Consider the following 18,850-nt stretch of genomic DNA (forward strand, 5'->3'; position numbering starts at 1 on the left):
CTTTCTGGTCTCCCATGCAGGTGCAGGGGCCCAAGCACTTGGGCCATCTTCTACTGCTTCCCCAGGCCATAGCAGAGAGTTGGACTGGAAGAGGAGCAGCTGGGACTAGAATCGGTACCCACATGGGATGCCGGCGCCACAGCACTGACCTTCCACTACTTTCATGTTTCAACTATTAAAGTTACCTATTTCCACACGTTCACTCACTGACCCATCATACCCTAACTCATCCCATCTGAAATCAGATTTCATCATTCTGTCTGAATGACTACAGTAGCAGTCTAACCCATCTGCCCTCAACTGCTATTGCCCCTCAGTTCTCCACCCAGCATTTGCTGAGTCTTTTAAAAGCCCATCTTCTGCTTAAACTCTGTATTCACTTCCAGCTGCTCCTAAGAATAAGGTTTAAACTCCCACAATGAGGTTTCACCTCACCCCGGTGAGAATGGCTCACATTCAGAAATCTACCAACAACAGATGCTGGAGAGGATGTGGGGAAAAAGGGACACTAACCCACTGTTGGTGGGAATGCAAACTGGTTAAGCCACTATGGAAGTCAGTCTGGAGATTCCTCAGAAACCTGAACATAACCCTGCCATACAACCCAGCCATACCACTCCTTGGAATTTACCCAAAGGAAATTAATTTGGCAAATAAAAAAGCCATCTGCACATTAATGTTTATTGCAGCTCAATTCACAATAGCTAAGACCTGGAACCAACCCAAATGCCCATCAACAGTAGACTGGATAAAGAAATTATGGGACATGTACTCCATAGAATACTATACAGCAGTAAGAAACAACGAAACCCAGTCATTTGCAACAAGATGGAGCAATCTGGAAAACATTATGCTGAGTGAATTAAGCCAGTCTCAAAGAGACAAATATCATTTGTTTTCCCTGATCAGCGACAACTGAGCACCAAAGGGGAAACCTGTTGAAGTGAAATGGACACTATAAGAAACAATGACCTGATCAGCTCTTATCCTGACTCTAGATGTACAATGTAATACTTTATCCTTTTTAGTATTTGTTGTTGTTGTTGTAGATGTTGTTCTAGTACTAGTGGTTGAACTCTGTAATTAACACACAATTATTCTTAGGTGTTTAAATTTTAACTGAAAAGTGATCCCTGTTAAATTTAAGAGTGGAAAAAGAGAGGGAGGAGATGTACAATTTGGGACATGCACAATCAGATTTGCCCCAAATGATGGAGTTAGGAATGTGCCAGGGGATTCCAATACAATCCCATCAAGGTGGCATGTACCAATGCCATCTCACTAGTCCAAGTGATCAATTTCAGTTCACAATTGATGGCTCTGATAGGTCTAAGAGTCAAAGGGATCACACAAACAAGACAAGTGTCTGCTAATACTAACTGAAAGAATAAAAAAGGGAGAGAATGATCCAACATGGGAAGTGGGATACACAGCAGACTCAGAATGGCAGACGTCCTAAACAACACTCTGGCCTCAGAATCAGCCCTTAAGGCATTCGGATCTGGCTGAAGAGCCCATGAGAGTATTGTAGGCATGGAAAGCCAAGATACCATGGAAAAGAAAAAAAAGAAGACCTAAATGAAAGATCTCTGTGAGTGAGATCCCAGTGGAAAGAACGGGGCCATCAAAGAAGGAGGTACCTTTCTCTGAAGGGAGGAGAGAACTTCCACTTTGACTATGACCCTATCGGAATAAGACCAAAGTCAGCTAACTCTAAAGGTTTCATAGCCCTGGCAACTCATGACTAGAGCCTAGGGAGATTACTGACGCCATGAACAGGAGTCACTGTGTACTTACATCCCATGTGGGATCTGTCCTTAATGTGTTGTCTAATGTGCAGTGATGCTATAACTAGTACTGAAACAGGATTTTTACACTTTGTGTCTCTGTGTGGGTATAAACTGATGAGATCTTTACTAATTATATACTGAGTCGATCTTCTGTATATAAAGAGAATTGGAAATGAAAAAAAAAAACCTGGTGTTAAATTGGAAATGGCATAGAAAATTAATTAATTTTTTTAAAAGAATATTATGTAGGATCTCTGTCTTTAATGTGCTGTACACTGTTATTTAATGCTATAACTAGTACTCCAACAGTATTTTTTTCATTTTGTGTTGCTATATGGGGGCAAACTGTTGAAATCTTTACCTAATATATACTAAACTGATCTTCTGTATATAAATAGAATTGAAAATGAATCTTGATGTGAATGGAAGGGGAGAGGGAACGAGAAAGGGGAGGGTTGCGGGTGGGAGGGAAGTTATGGGAAGGGGGAAGCCATTGTAACCCATAAGCTGTACTTTGGAAATTTGTATTCATTAAATAAAATTTTAATAAATGAAAAAAAAAGAGAATAAGATTTAAACTCTGTAACAGAGCAGGTGCCTTCCTCTCCACTCTTTTGGTATCTCATTCTTACTCTCAGTTGCATTGTTTGCTAAGATTCTTCTTGTGTCAAGGCCACCATGCTTATGATTCCAGATACAAGGATTGTTGCCAATCCCCTTCCTCTCTCCTTCTCTTATGTTAAGCTGTTATGCCTTCCAATTGTCTCTCTGTCTTCAATTGTTGGTATTTGATGTCTTTCTCTTTAGATAGAGTGCATGTTCTGGGAGGACAAGAATTATATCTGTCTTGTTCATCATGGTTTTTTTTACTTGGTATATAATAAATGCTGAAGAGACAAGGGCTTAATGAATACATGCAGCAATCATTTTTTTCTCATTTCTTTTACCATTATCAAGTCTATGGTGGCATGAGCATTTTATTTTTTATCTTTATTATTGTCTGTAGAAACTGCCTTTAGTTATTACTAATTTAAAATTTAAATTGATTATTATAATATAAATTTTGAAGTAGAAAAATGTTATTTTCTTTAATATTAAGTCTCATGATCTCTTAGGATAAGTTTGAATCTATAAATGCTTCAGACATACATTAGTCCAAAAATTATGCCTAAGTTTTTAACAATAAGTTTGCATTTGGAGATATAATGAAATAAAAGTGGTAGTTCATATTAAGTATTACTAAATAATGTTAGTTTACTTCCTTAATATTTCAGATAATTTAAGATGATAGCTAAGTAAATAAGGGAAATGAGTGTCAGGAAATAACTATCTTAAAAACCACTCCAACTTCTATTGAAGAGGTGAGTCAGGAAGTGCCCACGAGGGGGCGTGCTCATCTAGAGAAACTTGAACAAGTGCCTTTCCTATTCTGCAGGTAAAAATGCCTGTTTTACAAAACTGCTTCCAGACTGTGCCTTCCTCCTCCCCCCTCCCCACCCATCCAGGAAAAAGATGAACCATCTCCACAATGAGAACTCCTATCCCTATTCATTTTATAGCATATGTTTACTTTGGGTGTGTGATTGTCTAAGCAGAGGGTAGGGTCTTATAGAATGGAAATGTGAATTGCCTTGCAAGTTCAGACAAATTTATGAAGCTGGTGATTGCACATTCACTGTGCTGCTCCCCTGCCCCCCGCCCATGTTGACAGCATTTTCACTTTGCAAGCATTGTCATCTTTTCCATGAAGAAGTGTTAAGGTCTACAAAATTTCTTTTGTTGATGATTAGCCCAAAGGATAGGCAGTGCACCATTTTTACTGCTGGATTAATCCACATAGCCTGGGATTATGAAGAACTCACTAGCAAGTCTCTTGGAGAAATGCCCAGGCTCTGTGTGGTGTTTGCATGAGAGATTGTGGCCTGATATTACCTTCAGTTTTTCTTATCCTGTACTTTTTTACCTTTGGCCTCAGTGTTACCACCAGCAAACACTTATTGAATGCTCTTTATGATCAAGTTTTAAAATAGGTTTTAGAGAGTAAATAGAGGATATGGCATGTAGGCCCCACCTTTTAAGTATTTGGTCCAGGAGAATAAATAATAAAGGAAATCAAGCCATTTAGTGTGTGCTAAAAGAGTGAAATCATGAATGAGAGCTAGAGAAATTAACTGCATGGATAAATCACTCTGAGCAGTGATATGTTTCTTTTCTTTTTTTTTTTTTTTGACAGGCAGAGTGGACAGTGAGAGAGACAGAGAGAAAGGTCTTCCTTTTGCCGTTGGTTCACCCTCCAATGGCCGCCGCGGTAGCGCGCTGCGGCCGGCGCACCGCGCTGTTCCGATGGCAGGAGCCAGGTGCTTATCCTGGTCTCCCATGGGGTGCAGAGCCCAAGCACTTGGGCCATCCTCCACTGCACTCCCTGGCCACAGCAGAGAGCTGGCCTGGAAGAGGGGCAACCGGGACAGGATCGGTGCCCCGACCGGGACTAGAACCCGGTGTGCCGGCGCCGCAAGGCGGAGGATTAGCCTGTTGAGCCACGGCGTCGGCCGTGATATGTTTCTTAAGCAGACTTTATATAGAGGGAAGAATTTAAGCTGGTTCTTGGTTAAAGAATAGGACCAGCAATCTGGGGGGAGAGAAAGAGAAGTCTTAGGTTCAGAGGTCTGCAAATGGAAGAGCTTGATTACCAGCAAGATTTGGGGGCCGTGCAGGAAGGCAGCCTAAATGTGTGAGACAAATCTAGAGAGGAGGATAGGTAGAAGAGAGTAGGGCTGATTGGTGACATATGCTGTGTTCTAAGGTATTCAGAACAAAATATGTCACACCAACACTACATTTGTTGGTCAAACCAAACTCTGGTTTTGGTAGTTTGTAATCCCTGGGGAGTGAATGTAACTTGGTTTGTTTAACTGTCCACAGAATTTAATAAAGTAAAATAGGGTAAAGAGGCATTAAATCCACAGACGTAGTCCCCCCTTGAAATTCAGGCTATGTTTAGTGGTGCATTAACTTTTAACTGTACTTTGGATCAGATGTGCAGAATGTTTTCAAATATGAATAAGCAGGAGCCCTGGTGGCTATTTGCATTATACACAGGAGTTTGAATGTTGAAAGTCTCTGAAAACACCACTGAGGTTAATTTGAATATTTCATTTTCTAGATACAGTACTGTCATAATTAACTTAGATAGTATTTCATATCTTTAAATGTATTGGAGGCTGCTTTCCTACTCTTTGAATTCTTTAATTTTTTTCTACTTTCTAAAAAGATTTTAATCTATTGAGGAACAAAAAGAGAAAGGGTGTTTTTTCTTCCTTTTTGGTTTTTTAATATTCTTATATTTAGTTGTTATGTATTTATAATTTTGAATAACAATTTTTGTGGTTAATTATATGGCCAAACAGATATGCTTTACTTTAAAAAATCTCAGGTCAATAAAAGCAACTTATTACTTTATTGGTAAAGTCATTGTCAAATATTATTCTTCAGTCTCAAGAGGGTCGACTTTAAAACCAGGTTAAGTGACCCATCCCAATTTTCATGGTGTTTCAGTGGCAGGAATGGAATCCAGATTGTCTGTGTTACCTTCTAGTCCTTTATCTGTTATTCCCCACTGCTTTAAGACTCAGTTCAAAGGCCATTGGAGCTCTGGTATTTAAAAGAAAAAGTGTAATTTTATCCAGAGAAGGTAAATGTATGCCCTAAAATGAAAGAAAGACCAGAGGTCCAGACCACGGCCAGGTGTTCCTAGAAAGAGCCAAATTGGACAAGTAAATTGAAAAAGGTTGCCTGCTCTTATAAAGAGACTTTGTAGCTGTCTGTTTAATTAGCAAGGACTTAGCTTGCTTATTTATGTGCTTTTTAATTTGCCCAGGTAATGAATTCATATCCTATTAGTGAATACATTGGTTGTATGTTTTTCTATCTCTCCCTAAAGTACTATCCATATGCCTTCAGGAAGTAAAATTACTAAATAATCTTGATACTCTCCTTTTCTCTTGAATACGTTTCCTAGATGGTGATGACTGATTATAGAAGGTGCCTTGCTCTCTAGTTGAAAAAAAACAAAGCTGAAACTAAACTGTAGTCTGGTTATTACTTATTAGAGCTTTTAGGAAGTCAAGAAAATTTGGAATTAAAGCAAATTGAATTTGTCAAGAATGAAAGTCAAATGACCCCTGGGGATGAGAAGGCAGTCAAGAAGTGTTATCAGAAGAAAACATTAAATAAGGAATATGTGACCAATATCATGATATATAATTCCTTTATAGAGAAAGTGAGAGGCTTAGTGTTTGATGGTTAGAGCCTTAGAAGTTTGTTTTGAATAGTAGACCAAAGGGCATGGAAAAACTTCTAAAGTTAAGATTGCTCTCATATTGTGAGAAATGAGTCAGGACTTGAATTTGGTTATTATGGGGACCAAACAAAGATTTTATGAGAGTTGTTTAGTGATGTGCTTTGAGAAAGGACTGATTTAGAAGTGACGTTCCAGAAGCATTACATTTAAGGAAGATATAAGTATGAAATAACCAGAAAGAAACATATGAGGTAATAGGAAAACTGTATTACGTAGGCCGAGTTTGTATTATGCATACAAACTGAACAAGATGTAGTTACTGATGAGGTTTAATTTAAAAATATTAATTTCATGAAACTGTTATTTGTTGCTTACAGGCGCATGAAGGGCAAGAGAAGCTGCAAAAGGTCCTAGAACAAACCCATGTTATGTTTTCTCTGATCGGGAAGCATACCACATATTTAACGGGGTTTAAAAACACAGGAGTCTCACATGTGGTTAGGAGGTGATCCAGGAAACTTTTTTTTGAGTTATTTGAAGACCCAGGACTTGAATATGGGCAGTATTTTAATGTTTACGGTGGGAGTAGGAGATAATGGCAGAAAGTGACATTTGTGCTAGACAAATGCAAATGAGGCAGAGAGGCCAGTATCCATTATTTAAGAGATCCAAGGCTAGTGTTAGAGGAGAAAGCAGGAGAGAGGGAGTGGCCTTTGCTGAGAGGTTGACACATAGAGAAAATTATTGCCCATTAGATGGAATTCAGTCATTTAATTCACTCAGCAAGTAGTTTTCTCATGAAACCAACTTTGCTTTTTTAAATCTCTATTTAATACTTACTTTTTATTGAGTTCATTTTATCTCCACTTTCTTTGTGTTTATCTTGTTCTGTAAATTCTTAATTGGATAGCCAGCTTAATTAATTTTTGTTGCCTTTCTCATGTCAGCATTTTGGGTATAAATTTTCCTCTAAGTACTGCTTTTACTGTATCCTACAAGTTCTGAGATGTCATTATATTTTTATTATTCATTGTGCATTTTTGTTCCCATTTGGATGTCATCATTCTGTTAACTTTCAACTTTTCCATATCTTCATGCTTTCAGTGTATCTATTATAAATAACATATAGTTAGGTTTAAAATGGGATGTAACATATAGTTAGGTTTAAAATGTCAGATTGGGATCTGACATCCCAGTAAGACATTAAAACAGTATCAGTTTGGATTTACTTGCAGGTCTGGTATTTTATGTGCTTTCTCGTTCCTTGTTGCATGCCTGAATGTCTTTCTTGGATTGTTTTTCTTCTTTTTGGAGAGTATTGTTTATTTATTCATCTATCCATTCAACAAGGATTCATTGAGTGTCTGAAGGTATAAAGTGCTTTTCTAGCTTCTAATGTTGGATTGGGCTTTTGGAAATTTGACTGTCATTTTGCTGTAGGAGACTTTTCTATCTGGTTCCTTTCCTTTCTCTCTGCTTTCCTGGGGGTCTGATTTCTTGTTTTCCATCAGCTATGCAAGACTTGAGACATTTTCTCTTCTCTTCTTTATTTTGTCTATTCTCTTTAGTTAAATATAGATTAGACCTTCTCTCCTTCATATCTTGTACTATGTTGCTCATATTTTTCATCATCTCTTTTTCTGTTTGCTTACAATTAAATGTGTGTTAAATATGTCTCATAACAATAGCAAAACTTGGAAAATTTGTGTATAGTCTGATGTTTTGAATTCTTTGGTGTGTTCTTTAGGATAATATGTTAGATTATTCCAGAAACTTTCCTAATGCCCCTTTATAGTGATTGCCTCTGGCTATCCCCAAGACAACATTTTTTTTGTCTCATTCTTTCTACCATAGAGTAGTTTTATCAATTATAAAACCTTGTGTAAAAGGAGTCATGTATTGTTTGCTTTTTTGTGTCCAGCTGCTTTTCCTGTGTGTGAAAGACTGTCCATATTGTTGTGCATACTACTATTTCCTTTCTATTGCTGAGCAGTTCTTCACTACTAATTATATCATGCTTTGTTTGCTTATTTCCTTGTAGGTAGACATTTGGGTTATTTCTAGGTTTTGGCTGTTGAAAAGAAAGATGTGACCATCTTTGACAGTCTTTTTGTTGTATTTATTTTGATGTCTAGTAAGTAAATACATAGGGATTTAGTTGTTGGGTCATAGGTAGATTCATATTTAATGTAAAATTTAAAATTTTGACGTAAAATTGTAAAATTATGATTATTCAAGACAAATAAACCAATTTGTGTATATTCATAATTATACTTTTAGCTGATTTTTAAAGTTTTTGAGATATATTCTATATGTATTTGTATAAGATAAATGCATATCTATTTCATATTGTCTTAAGGAGCTTGTCAGAGTTATCATTCGTAACTTAATTTTTATTTCAACTCTAGTATATCCTAGGTTTACTGTCCTCACCTGTGGTTCATTCTGAGTATCAGTTAAAAATATTAATTAAGTCACATATGAATAAGAATTAAACTGATTTGAAAGTTGCATAGAACTACTTTTATGATCTTATTTTTCTGTTACAATGTACAAGTCATGAGTATGTTCTTGTGATCTTTGCCATCACTTACACCTACTCCCTTGATTTGCACACTGAGGCTCTCAAGACAATTCCATTTTAAATTCCTCTTTAAGTTCCATTTTAAAGAGAAAAATCCCACAATCTATTATTTGAGAGAGTATCTTAACAACTAAGATTAAACCATTACGTGTTCCATCTTTAATGCCTCAAACCTCATATCACTGTGTGGGAGTTCTACCAGTTGGAAAATACTGCCCTTTGTTGTCTTTAGGGTGTTTAGAATTTTTAGGTAATTTTTTTTTGACAGGTAGAGTTAGACAGTGAGAGAGAGAGACAGAGAGAAAGGTCTTCCTTCCATTGGTTCACCCCCCAAATGGCCGCTACCATCGGCGCACTGCGCCAATCCGAAGCCAGGAGCCAGGTGCTTCTCCTGGTCTCCCATGCAGGTGCAGGGCCCAAGCACTTGGGCCATCCTCCACTGCCTTCCTGGGCCACAGCAGAGAGCTGGACTGGAAGAGGGGCAACCGGGACAGTATCCGGCACCCAGACCGGGACTAGAACCTGGGGTGCCAGCGCCACAGGCGGAGGATTAGCCTAGTGAGCTGCGGCACCGGCCCTAGGTAATCTTTTGGAACTTTGTTATGATACGAATTTATAATGAAAGCTCTAGTCAGAATAAATACCCTTAAAATGTGGCTTACCCATTTCATTTTTATTTTAGGCTGAAAAAGTTTCTGTTAATTCTGGTGAGTGATTTAGGAAATAAATCATGTAAACATTTTTATATAGTAAACGATTACATTTTTTTCCAAATAATGTCCAACACTAACTTGTGTAGTACTGCAAAGATATTTACCATGTACTTACTAAACCAAGGAAATGAAAGATTCAGAATGGACATCTTGACTATATGTAGTTTATAAGAAACATCATTTATTGTTGTTGAGCATCAGAAGGTGATTTTCTAAAGGGGAAGAGAAAGATCATTGGGTGTTCTTGTATCCAGGTTTTTCCTGGATCCAGCCAATCCAGCTACATGTTAATAGATAATTCTTGCTAAATTATTCTTTGTTTAAACACATTGGATCTTCTCTATCCCATAGTGGCCCTATTTGTTGGGGGCTGATTTGGGAGGCATGGGCATAGAACCAGGTCCAGATCTCCTGTAGCCATAGTCATCTTCTGTGTTTGAGAAATTCAAAGATGTTAAAGATTTATGGTGACATTATTGTATTGCCATGCAGGGCATATGTCATTTGCCTTCTCAAGTGGAAGCCCATGCTAGATTTAATGTTGCTCTGAAATCTAACAAAGATATTTTTATTTATATCAAAAGGAGAGTTTGGTATATCAAAAGGTATATTTCCATCTTTATTATCATATTAGGGTATTGCCATGATATACCAATTATAAACATGAGATACCAGTTTTATACATTTGAAATTTATTCTTGTATTTTAACCATTTGCTGTTTGATTATTTTGTACATAAGAATGTTCAAGTGACTAAGATAAGTGTGAAAGGTGGTGCCTCTTATAGATTTCATTTTTAGAGAATAGGTTAGAGGCTTGCTTTTCTGATGGGAAGCACCGTAACTTTAAAGAATTTATTCCTTATTAAGTAGTTTACACACATTATTTAGTTGAGCTTTTACAATCAGTGTGTAATAACTGTTTCTAATTTGGAGCAGAGAAATAAAATAATGACTACTAATTTATTGGTTACTTCAAGAAAGTCTTATTTCAGTGTTTTCTGTAATACATGCAATATTTCTGCCAACTTTGTGTATTTGTGTTTATCCTTAAGGGAACTATATGCAGTTGCTTTTTAGTCACAATTTTATCACAAATGTAATATGAATAACATGTTTCAGCCGAGGACAATAGGTATGTGTATCTGTGTGGTGCATTTATTTTTAAGTATTTATGGAGTGTAAGAGTGTAATGGTAGCTCTGCATAGTAACAGTATTGTGTGTTTTTCAACCTTTCTAAGATTTCATTCCTGTACAAATGAGCTCTGTGAAATTATTATAGCCGAAATACCAATGTTTATCTTTTAGTCAATTTATCTGCACTTCATAAAAATGCTTAAATATTACTTCATCATCTTTAAATTTGCTCTGCAGTATGTGAAGCCTGTGAACTAATTCTTGAATATTTATGAAGTAATTCTGATTTTTGCAGGTGTTGTAGGCCCTCTGGACTATTTAGCTTAATTTGTAACAGGATTCTCTATTTTTTACATGATTTTTCATTTTTGAAAATCAAGTTATAGTAAATCCATCTATGTATAATCCAGGTATACAGACATTAATTTTTGTATCTTTCAAGAGGAGTTTGGTTAAACATGAGAACTTTTATTGTTCACAGTATTCTGACTGAAATGCTAGGAAAAATTGCTTTACAGATAACATAAAGACTACCTCAAAAAGTTCATGAAAATGGAATTAAAAGATAAGTCAATTTTTATGTAAAAACCTTGAAATCTATGAATGGTTTTTTTTATGATATGCATGTTATTGAACTTTTTTAAAGACCCTAATTGTGCATGAAATTTTTTATTGTACTAGCATAACCTTATCTTTTAATTCCATTTCCATGAACTTTTTGAAGTCCCTTTGTATACCATTGTGTATATGTTACAGATTTGCAATGTAAAATTGATTTTTAGATTCATTAGAAAGAATTACAGTTGCAATTTGTAAATGAAAACTAATACATTGAGAAGATTTTGTTTTTAAGATTTCATTTATTTATTTGAAAGGTAGAGTTACAGATAGAGAAGGAGAGACAAAGAGGAATCTTCTGTCCTCCGGTTTACTTCCTAATGGCCCCAGTGACCAGGCCAGACCAGATCCAGCAGTCTGGAATTACACCTGGGTCTGGCAGGGCCCCAAGCACTTGGGCCATCGGCTGCTGCTTGCCCAGGCACATTAGCAGGGAGCTAATCAGAAGCAGAGCAGCTGGGACTCAAACTGGTGCCCATATGAGATGCTGGTGTCACAGGTGGCAGCTTAACCCTTTGTTCCATAGTTCCAGCTCCAATTTTTGAGATTTTAAGCTTTCTAATTATAAACATGATCAAGTATGTAAGGCGATGCATATGTTAATGAGCTTGATTTTGCCATTCCACAGTATATACCTGTGAAAACATTATGTTGTACACTATTAATATATAAAATTATTTATGTCAATTAAAAAAAAAACTTTAAAAAAAGGAATGACCTTCCTTAAGTGTTCAGAAGGTAAAATATGATGAAAGCTGTATTTGATTATTCACCAGAAGCACTGATTGTTCTCTGGAAAGACAGATGAAGACAGTTACTTTATATGTGTGTAGACTAGGGAAAAGTGTGCAAAACTTCCTAAAGTTTTACAATAACGAATAAAGGCAAAAATATTGGTATATACCCCTCAAGAAAAACATAACACTTTCCAAAATAATCATTAAAAATCATTTCTTGACTTGTTTGTTAATTTTTTTGGAAAATTTATTTTGTAGTGTTTATTTGTATGAAAGTTGTCTTTTCTTCTAAAAATGTAAATAGGATCAGCACTTTAAAACACTTTAAACAGTTTGTCTGTTGTAGTATGATAGTGGTATATGCTGTCAGTTGATTGCTAAGATGGTAAAACTTTAATCTTTTTTTTTAAGATTTATTTATATGAAAAGCACAACTAGAGAGAGAGAGACAGACAGACACAGACAGGCAGAGAGAGTGGGAGAGAGATCTTCCATCCGCTGGTTCACTTCCCAAATGGCCTCAATGGCTTGGGCTGGGCTAGACTGAAGCCAGGAACCAGGGGCCTCTTCTGGGATATTCACATGGGTTCAGGGACCCAAGCGCTTGGACCATCCTCCTGTGCTTTCCAAGGCACCTTAGCAGGAACCTGGATTGGAAGTGGAGCAGTCAGAACATGAACCAATGCCCACATGGGATGCTGGTGTTACAGGCACTGACTTTACACATTCCATTACAACTCCGACCCTAGAACTTATAACTTAAATATTTTATGCTGGCATTATGTTAGTCTTTAGATATTTTATGTGTCCCTTTCATATTTGTGCCTATAGTATTACTTGCCTCGGGATGAATGGAACAGATATTTGGTTGATAATTATACCATGGAGTAAGATGCTATCAGATGTTGTTTGTTAAAGGGTGGTCCGTGAACCAGCATCAGCATTATCCAGAAGGTTGTTAGATGTACAGTGTTGGCCAGTTTCCAGACTACTCCATCAGAATCTACCTATAAACAAATTCTTCAGATGATTTTTTTAAAGATTTATTTATTTATTTGAAAGAGTTGCACAGAGAGAGAAGGAGAGGTGGAGGGAGAGGGAGGGGAGGGAAAGGAAGAGGGAGAGGGAGAGGGAGGGAGAGAGAGAGGGAGAGAGAGAGAGAGAGAGAGGTCTTCCATCTGCTGGTTCACTCCCCAGTTGGGTGCAGCAGCCTAGAGTTGCGCTGATCTGAAGCCAGGGGCCAGGAGTTTCTTCCGGGTTTCCTACTTGGATGCAGGGGCCCAAGGACTTGGGCCACCTTCCACTGCTTTCCTAGGCCGTAGTAGAGAGCTGGATTGGAAGTAGAACAGCTGGGACTCAAACCAGCAACCATATGGGATGCTGGCACTGCAGGAGGCGGCTTTACCTGCTACGCCACAGAGCTATCCGCACTCTTCAGATGATTTTACGCACATAGAAATTTGAGAAGCCCTTCTATAGAAGATCGAAAACCTCTGGACAAGGAACAGATGCTTCTCTACAACACAAAGAATTAGAGGTTGCAACAACACAAAGAATTAGAAGTTGTTTATTGGCATAGTAAAATGAATGTTGACCTTTAAAGTAATTACTCTTATGGTTATTTATCTTTTCTGGAATTAAGATTTTTCCTTTCTCACTTGAACTTGGTTATTGTTACATCTTCCTTAAGATAGTGGCAGTTTTTGTATTTGCAGATTTTCAGATTTGGAAAACAAAGTGGAAGACTGACCTTGACACTGGAGAGGCATGATATACATAATCACATATTGAACTTATTTTCTAACACCAGGAATGCAGCTATATTGCATATTAATTAATGAATAAATATATCCTGATTGTCTGCCATGAACAGAATTGTGGTATTCTGGGGTATAGTCATGACCCATTGGCTAGACTTCCTATTGCTTTGGTTAAAGCAGAACTTAGAGGGCACTTATTGCAGCATGGTGGTTAAGCTTCCCCACATTTGCCTGCATCCTGTGTTGGTGTGCCTGGTTTGAGTCCTGGCTGGTCTACTTTCCAGTTAATGAGTCTGAGAGGCAGCGGATAATGGCCCAAATACTTGGGTTCCTGCCATCCCACCTTTCTTTCTCTCTTTCTCTGTGTCACTCTGTCTTTCAAATAAATAATAAGTGAATCTTTCAAAGAGATAGACAGTTTATGATTAAAAATACCTGAGGCAGCCTAACTTGGTAAGGAAAGGAGGTTTATTTTGGCTCCTGGTTCTGGAAATGCAAAATCTAGGGAGCCTTATTTGATGGTGTCCTAGGTGGCACAGAATATCACATGGCAAGAGACAGGGTATGTGTGCATTTATGTATTTTGGCCTCTTACAAAGCCATCAGGATCGACTCATGCCCCAACAACCTAATTCAATCTAATCCCTTCTTCAGGGCCAAACACAATTGCTTTAACTTTCTAACTCTTTGTTTAGAAAGCTAGATTTATTTGAAAGGCAGAGGGAGAGAGATCTTCCATCTGCTGGTTCACTCCTCAAATGGCTACAACATCTGGGCCTGGGCTATGCTGAAGCTAGGAGCCAGGTTACTCCATCTGGGTCTTCCACATGGGTGGTAGGAACTCAACTATTTGAGCCATCATCTGCTATTTCCCAGGCACATTAGCAGGGAACTTGATTGGAAGCAGAATGACTAGGATTCAAACCAGTAGGAGATATGGCATATCTGTGTCCTCTAAGTGGTGGCTTAGCCCATTGCACTGCCCAGTTAACACTCTTTTAGTAAGATTTTGGGGATTAAATTTTTGAGTTTGAGTGTCAAATATTCAAACTATGGCAGAAATATAGTAGTCACTTCAACAAATTAAGCTTTCTCTGTCAAAGTCAGCCCTGTATGAGCAATAAAATGTATACGAGGGGAAATGGCTCTTGTTAAACTTGGGGTTGTGCCTGGCTATCGCGTACTGGGGTTAAGGGTGTGGTCCAAGACACTGGGCCATGGTTTGAAACCCATTGCCTTAGTTTAATAACATTACAAACTAACATGGCTGCTGATTAATCCTAAGACCTACACTACCTCCCTCTTTTAATTATGCAACAAAAATTTTTTTCATGAACCCCCCATTGCCCCTGAATATGTCATTTTTGTCCAGTTTCTTTCTTGCATTGCTGAACCTTGTGGGTAGCACACAGCTGCTTGTAGTTACTAAGTGTAATATACGTTAAGTGTGGGTCCTGTGATGAACATGGACATAAAGATGCCTCCCAGGAACATACGGCTTTCTGCCATAAAGTTCACAGGCATATTATTGAAACAGCAGATGAGAGCTTACTGTAAAGTTTCTTACAAGCAGAAAATTATGAGAGAAAATGATAGCATAGCCGATTTTTTCCAATTTAATTGGCTGAATGCATTGCTTTTTGAAGTTTTTATTTTTTAAAGATTTATTTTTATTTATTTGAAAGAGTTACACAGAGAGAAGATGACATACACACACATACACACACACAGAGGTGGGGGGATTGGGAGGATATTTCTTCCATCCAGTGGTTCACTCCCCCAAATGGCTGCAACAGCTTGGGCCTGGGCCAGGCTGAAGCCAGGAATCAGGAGCTTCTTCCAGATCTTCCATGTGGGTGCAGAGGCTCAAGCACTTGGGCTGTCTGCTGCTTTGCCAGGTGCATTAACAGGGAGCTGGATTCCAAGTGGAGTAGTCAGAGCTCAAACTGGTGTCCATATGGGATGCCAGTGTCACAGGTGATGGCCTTACTCGCTATGCCACAGTGCTTTATTAATAGTTTAAAAAGCTCATTTTCTTTTTCCTCTAGTATAAACACACATTAATCTTAAGGAGAAAAACAAAGTGTTTTAGAAAAGCAAGGAGACATATTTTGTTCAGTGGAAAATATATTTTTACTTAAATAGGGTATAAATGGTGACTTAGCAGTGGATAATTCGAGATTACTCAATGTTTCACTTCAGGAGTAGTTCAGATTCTGTTGTGTTATGACTATGCGGAAAAGTGCCATGCAGTTGTATCAGACTGTCCCACACTAGGCCTGGTGAATACCTGCCTTTTATGCCTTCCAGGAAAATGACTCAGGCACTTTGGACACGGTGGGCGCCGTGGTTGTGGACCATGAAGGGAATGTTGCTGCTGCTGTCTCCAGTGGAGGTTTGGCCCTGAAACATCCAGGGAGAGTTGGCCAGGTAAGTAATCAATGGGTTTTAAAAGTAAAACATGGAATTTCCTAGCCCACAGTGTTTAAATAAGTAGAAACTCTTTTTTTCTTTAGAAAAAAAAATAGTATCATTATTGCTTAATGTTTTTCTGGTATAAATCATCAGCCATATCACTTTTATAGCTTCTTTCTTAAAAAAAAAAAAAAAAAAAAAAACACCAAAAACCTATCTTACAGTAATGTGGTTCTTCCCGAGCTTTATAGTCAGTAACTCTAGCTTCACTGCCTTTAACAGACTGAGCACTGGCTTGGTGTTTAGTAGACATTTAATAAATGTATTTATTTCCATTTTTTCCCCCATGTAAATGTCACTCTCTTTAGGAGTGAGCTCCACCTGATTGTTTTTGAGGTAGAAAAATGATTTCAGAGTTATATTTTTATTTTTTTAATTCAAGGATCAGCAACATTTTGACCCTGTACATCTATCTCTGGTGAAGCATATCAGCCATTTTTGTAGAATAATCAATATTTGAGGTTGCCACCACATGATACCACTTAAGACATCAGAAATGAGAATTTAATTTATGTGAAATTTGTTCACTTCTTCAATTCATGTCCTCTTTGCACCATATCTAATCTTTAGTTTTATGCTGAGAATGAAATTTGACAGTCCATTTGATTAGCTTTCTGAATATAAACCAATTTGGCACATAATGGGCATAATAAATAATCTTTGAGTAAACAAATGAATCAGACTCTCTACTAGTTGCAAGGCATATATTTAAAGTCAGTTATTGGATCTTGGGTCTTACATGTGGGAGTATGGCTTGGTATGCTTTGTGTCTCTCATATTTGAAGAAAAGTCAGTTTAACAGTTGATTTGGATATGGTAGTTATCAAATAGTTGAAGTACATTGATTCAGGTCATAGAGGATATATTTGCAAAACCCCAAGTGATGGTTCTTGATCAGCTATTTGTGTGGATAAGCCACTTACACTCCTAGGGAATAGGAGAAGAGATGAATAATTAATTTTGTGCTGTTCTTTGTCTACTGTACAAGGGAATTTATGGGCAAGGATTGCTGAACATGTATATAATTTTTTAAAAAAATTTATTTATTTATTCGAAAGGCAGAGTTTCAGAGAGGCAGAGACACAGAGAGATTTTCGATCTACTGGTTCATTCCCCAAGTGGCTACAACGGCTTCCGAAGCCAGGAGCCAGGAGCTTCCTCCAGGTCCCCCATGTGGGTGCAGGGGCCCAAGCACTCCGGCCATCTTCTGCTGCTTTCCCAGGCCATAGCAGAGAGCTGGATGAGAAGTGGAGCAGCCAGGAGTCAAACCGGTGCCCATATGGGATGCTTGCACTGCAGGCAGTGGCTTTATCTGCTATGCCACAGAACTAGCTCATGTATAACGTTTTGAGTTCACGATAAAAGCCTTTGGTCATGGTGTTATTCAAATTTTAAGATCCTATGTGTTTTTTAAGTTTGAAATAAAAAAATAATGCTTGCTATATTAGCTTTGGATGGTCTAGTAGAGAAGGAAAGAGAAAAGCTAACAGAGCAGCCTTCATTGCATTGTAATTCCCATAACTTTCTCACTGTTTTCTGTTTGTTTTGGTTAGCAAAATAACAATATAGCTAAGGATAGTTCTGGTTTGTATTAGGATCTTACATCTAATGATCTTGAAATGAATCTGTCACTGCCTGTGGGAAAATCATGGAAAAAGAAAAACTTCCGTAAAATGTAAATGCTGTTTTGCCCCACCTGACTACTTTATGAATGCATAGCTTGTGAGAGCGGAAAAATAAGGGAAGGGTGTGGAGAAAAGAAATAAAAATGCTTACAGGAAAATACAGTTGTTTATTTTGATTAGATTTTTTGGATACAGAAGATATAATAGGCCTGGAAAAATAGATGTACCGATAGGAGGCAAAGAACAATTCTTTTTGGCAATCAGAACAGAATGAACCCCATACAAAAGCAAGTTATATCACAGGCTAATTATTATTTTATTAATGTGGTGAAACAAGACACTTTTAAATGCACAAATGAACTATTTAAAAATTTTAGTATTTTATGCTTCTCTCAACGTGTGATAGCACTGAAGATGGAGAGTGACAATTTAAAATAGGACTTCTTTAACTTTGATTAGAATTTACAACTTGAGGGGCGTTGGTGCTCTGGTGTAGCAGGTGAAGCTGCCACCTGCAGTGCCAGCATCCCATATGAGCACTGGTTCAAGTCCTGGCTGCCCCACTTCCCATCCAGCTCTCTGCTCTGGCCTGGGAAAGCAGTAGAAGATAGCCCAAGTCTTTGGGGACCTTGCACCCATTTGGGAGACCTGGAAGAAGCTCCTGGCTTCAGATTGGCCCAGGTCGGGCCGTTGTGGCCACTTGGGGAGTGAATCAGCAGATGGAAGACCTCCCTCTCTGTGCTTCTGACTCTCTGTAACTTTGCCTTTCAAATAAATAATGTCTTTTTTTTTAAAAAAAAGGATTTATAAGTTGAACATGAGAAAAGAATTACTGCATTTCACTGTCACACACAAATAGGTAGGTGAGTTTGATGGTGAAAGGTGTAGACTTTGGCTTCAGATAAAATTTTATTCTAATCCCACCTTCTCAATTACTATTCCTCTTTCTTTGAATAAGTTACTCATTTGAGCTCCACTTTCCACAATTCTAAAATGGGGATAACTACCTGTCTTGCAAAAGTTCTAGAAGATTAAAGTGATATAATGCATTAGATTATGTATCATAGTCTCTAATAATAAATATAATTACTGTTTATTAAGTACCTTCTAT

The 18,850-nt window shown here is 37.7% G+C and overlaps 1 protein-coding gene across 7 annotated transcripts in view; it reads left to right on the top strand.

Moving 5' to 3' along the window:
- TASP1 (taspase 1) overlaps positions 1-18,850 on the top strand; it is a 274,377-nt gene that overhangs the window by 100,607 nt on the left and 154,920 nt on the right. For all 7 annotated transcript variants that reach the window (XM_062203858.1, XM_062203863.1, XM_062203859.1 and 4 more), the window contains one exon: positions 15,950-16,069. In XM_062203858.1, the coding sequence (XP_062059842.1) occupies positions 15,950-16,069 (120 nt within the window). The remainder of the gene's footprint in view (positions 1-15,949; positions 16,070-18,850) is intronic.

The sequence above is a fragment of the Lepus europaeus genome, chromosome 10, assembly GCF_033115175.1.
Source record: "Lepus europaeus isolate LE1 chromosome 10, mLepTim1.pri, whole genome shotgun sequence".
NCBI lineage: Eukaryota > Metazoa > Chordata > Mammalia > Lagomorpha > Leporidae > Lepus > Lepus europaeus.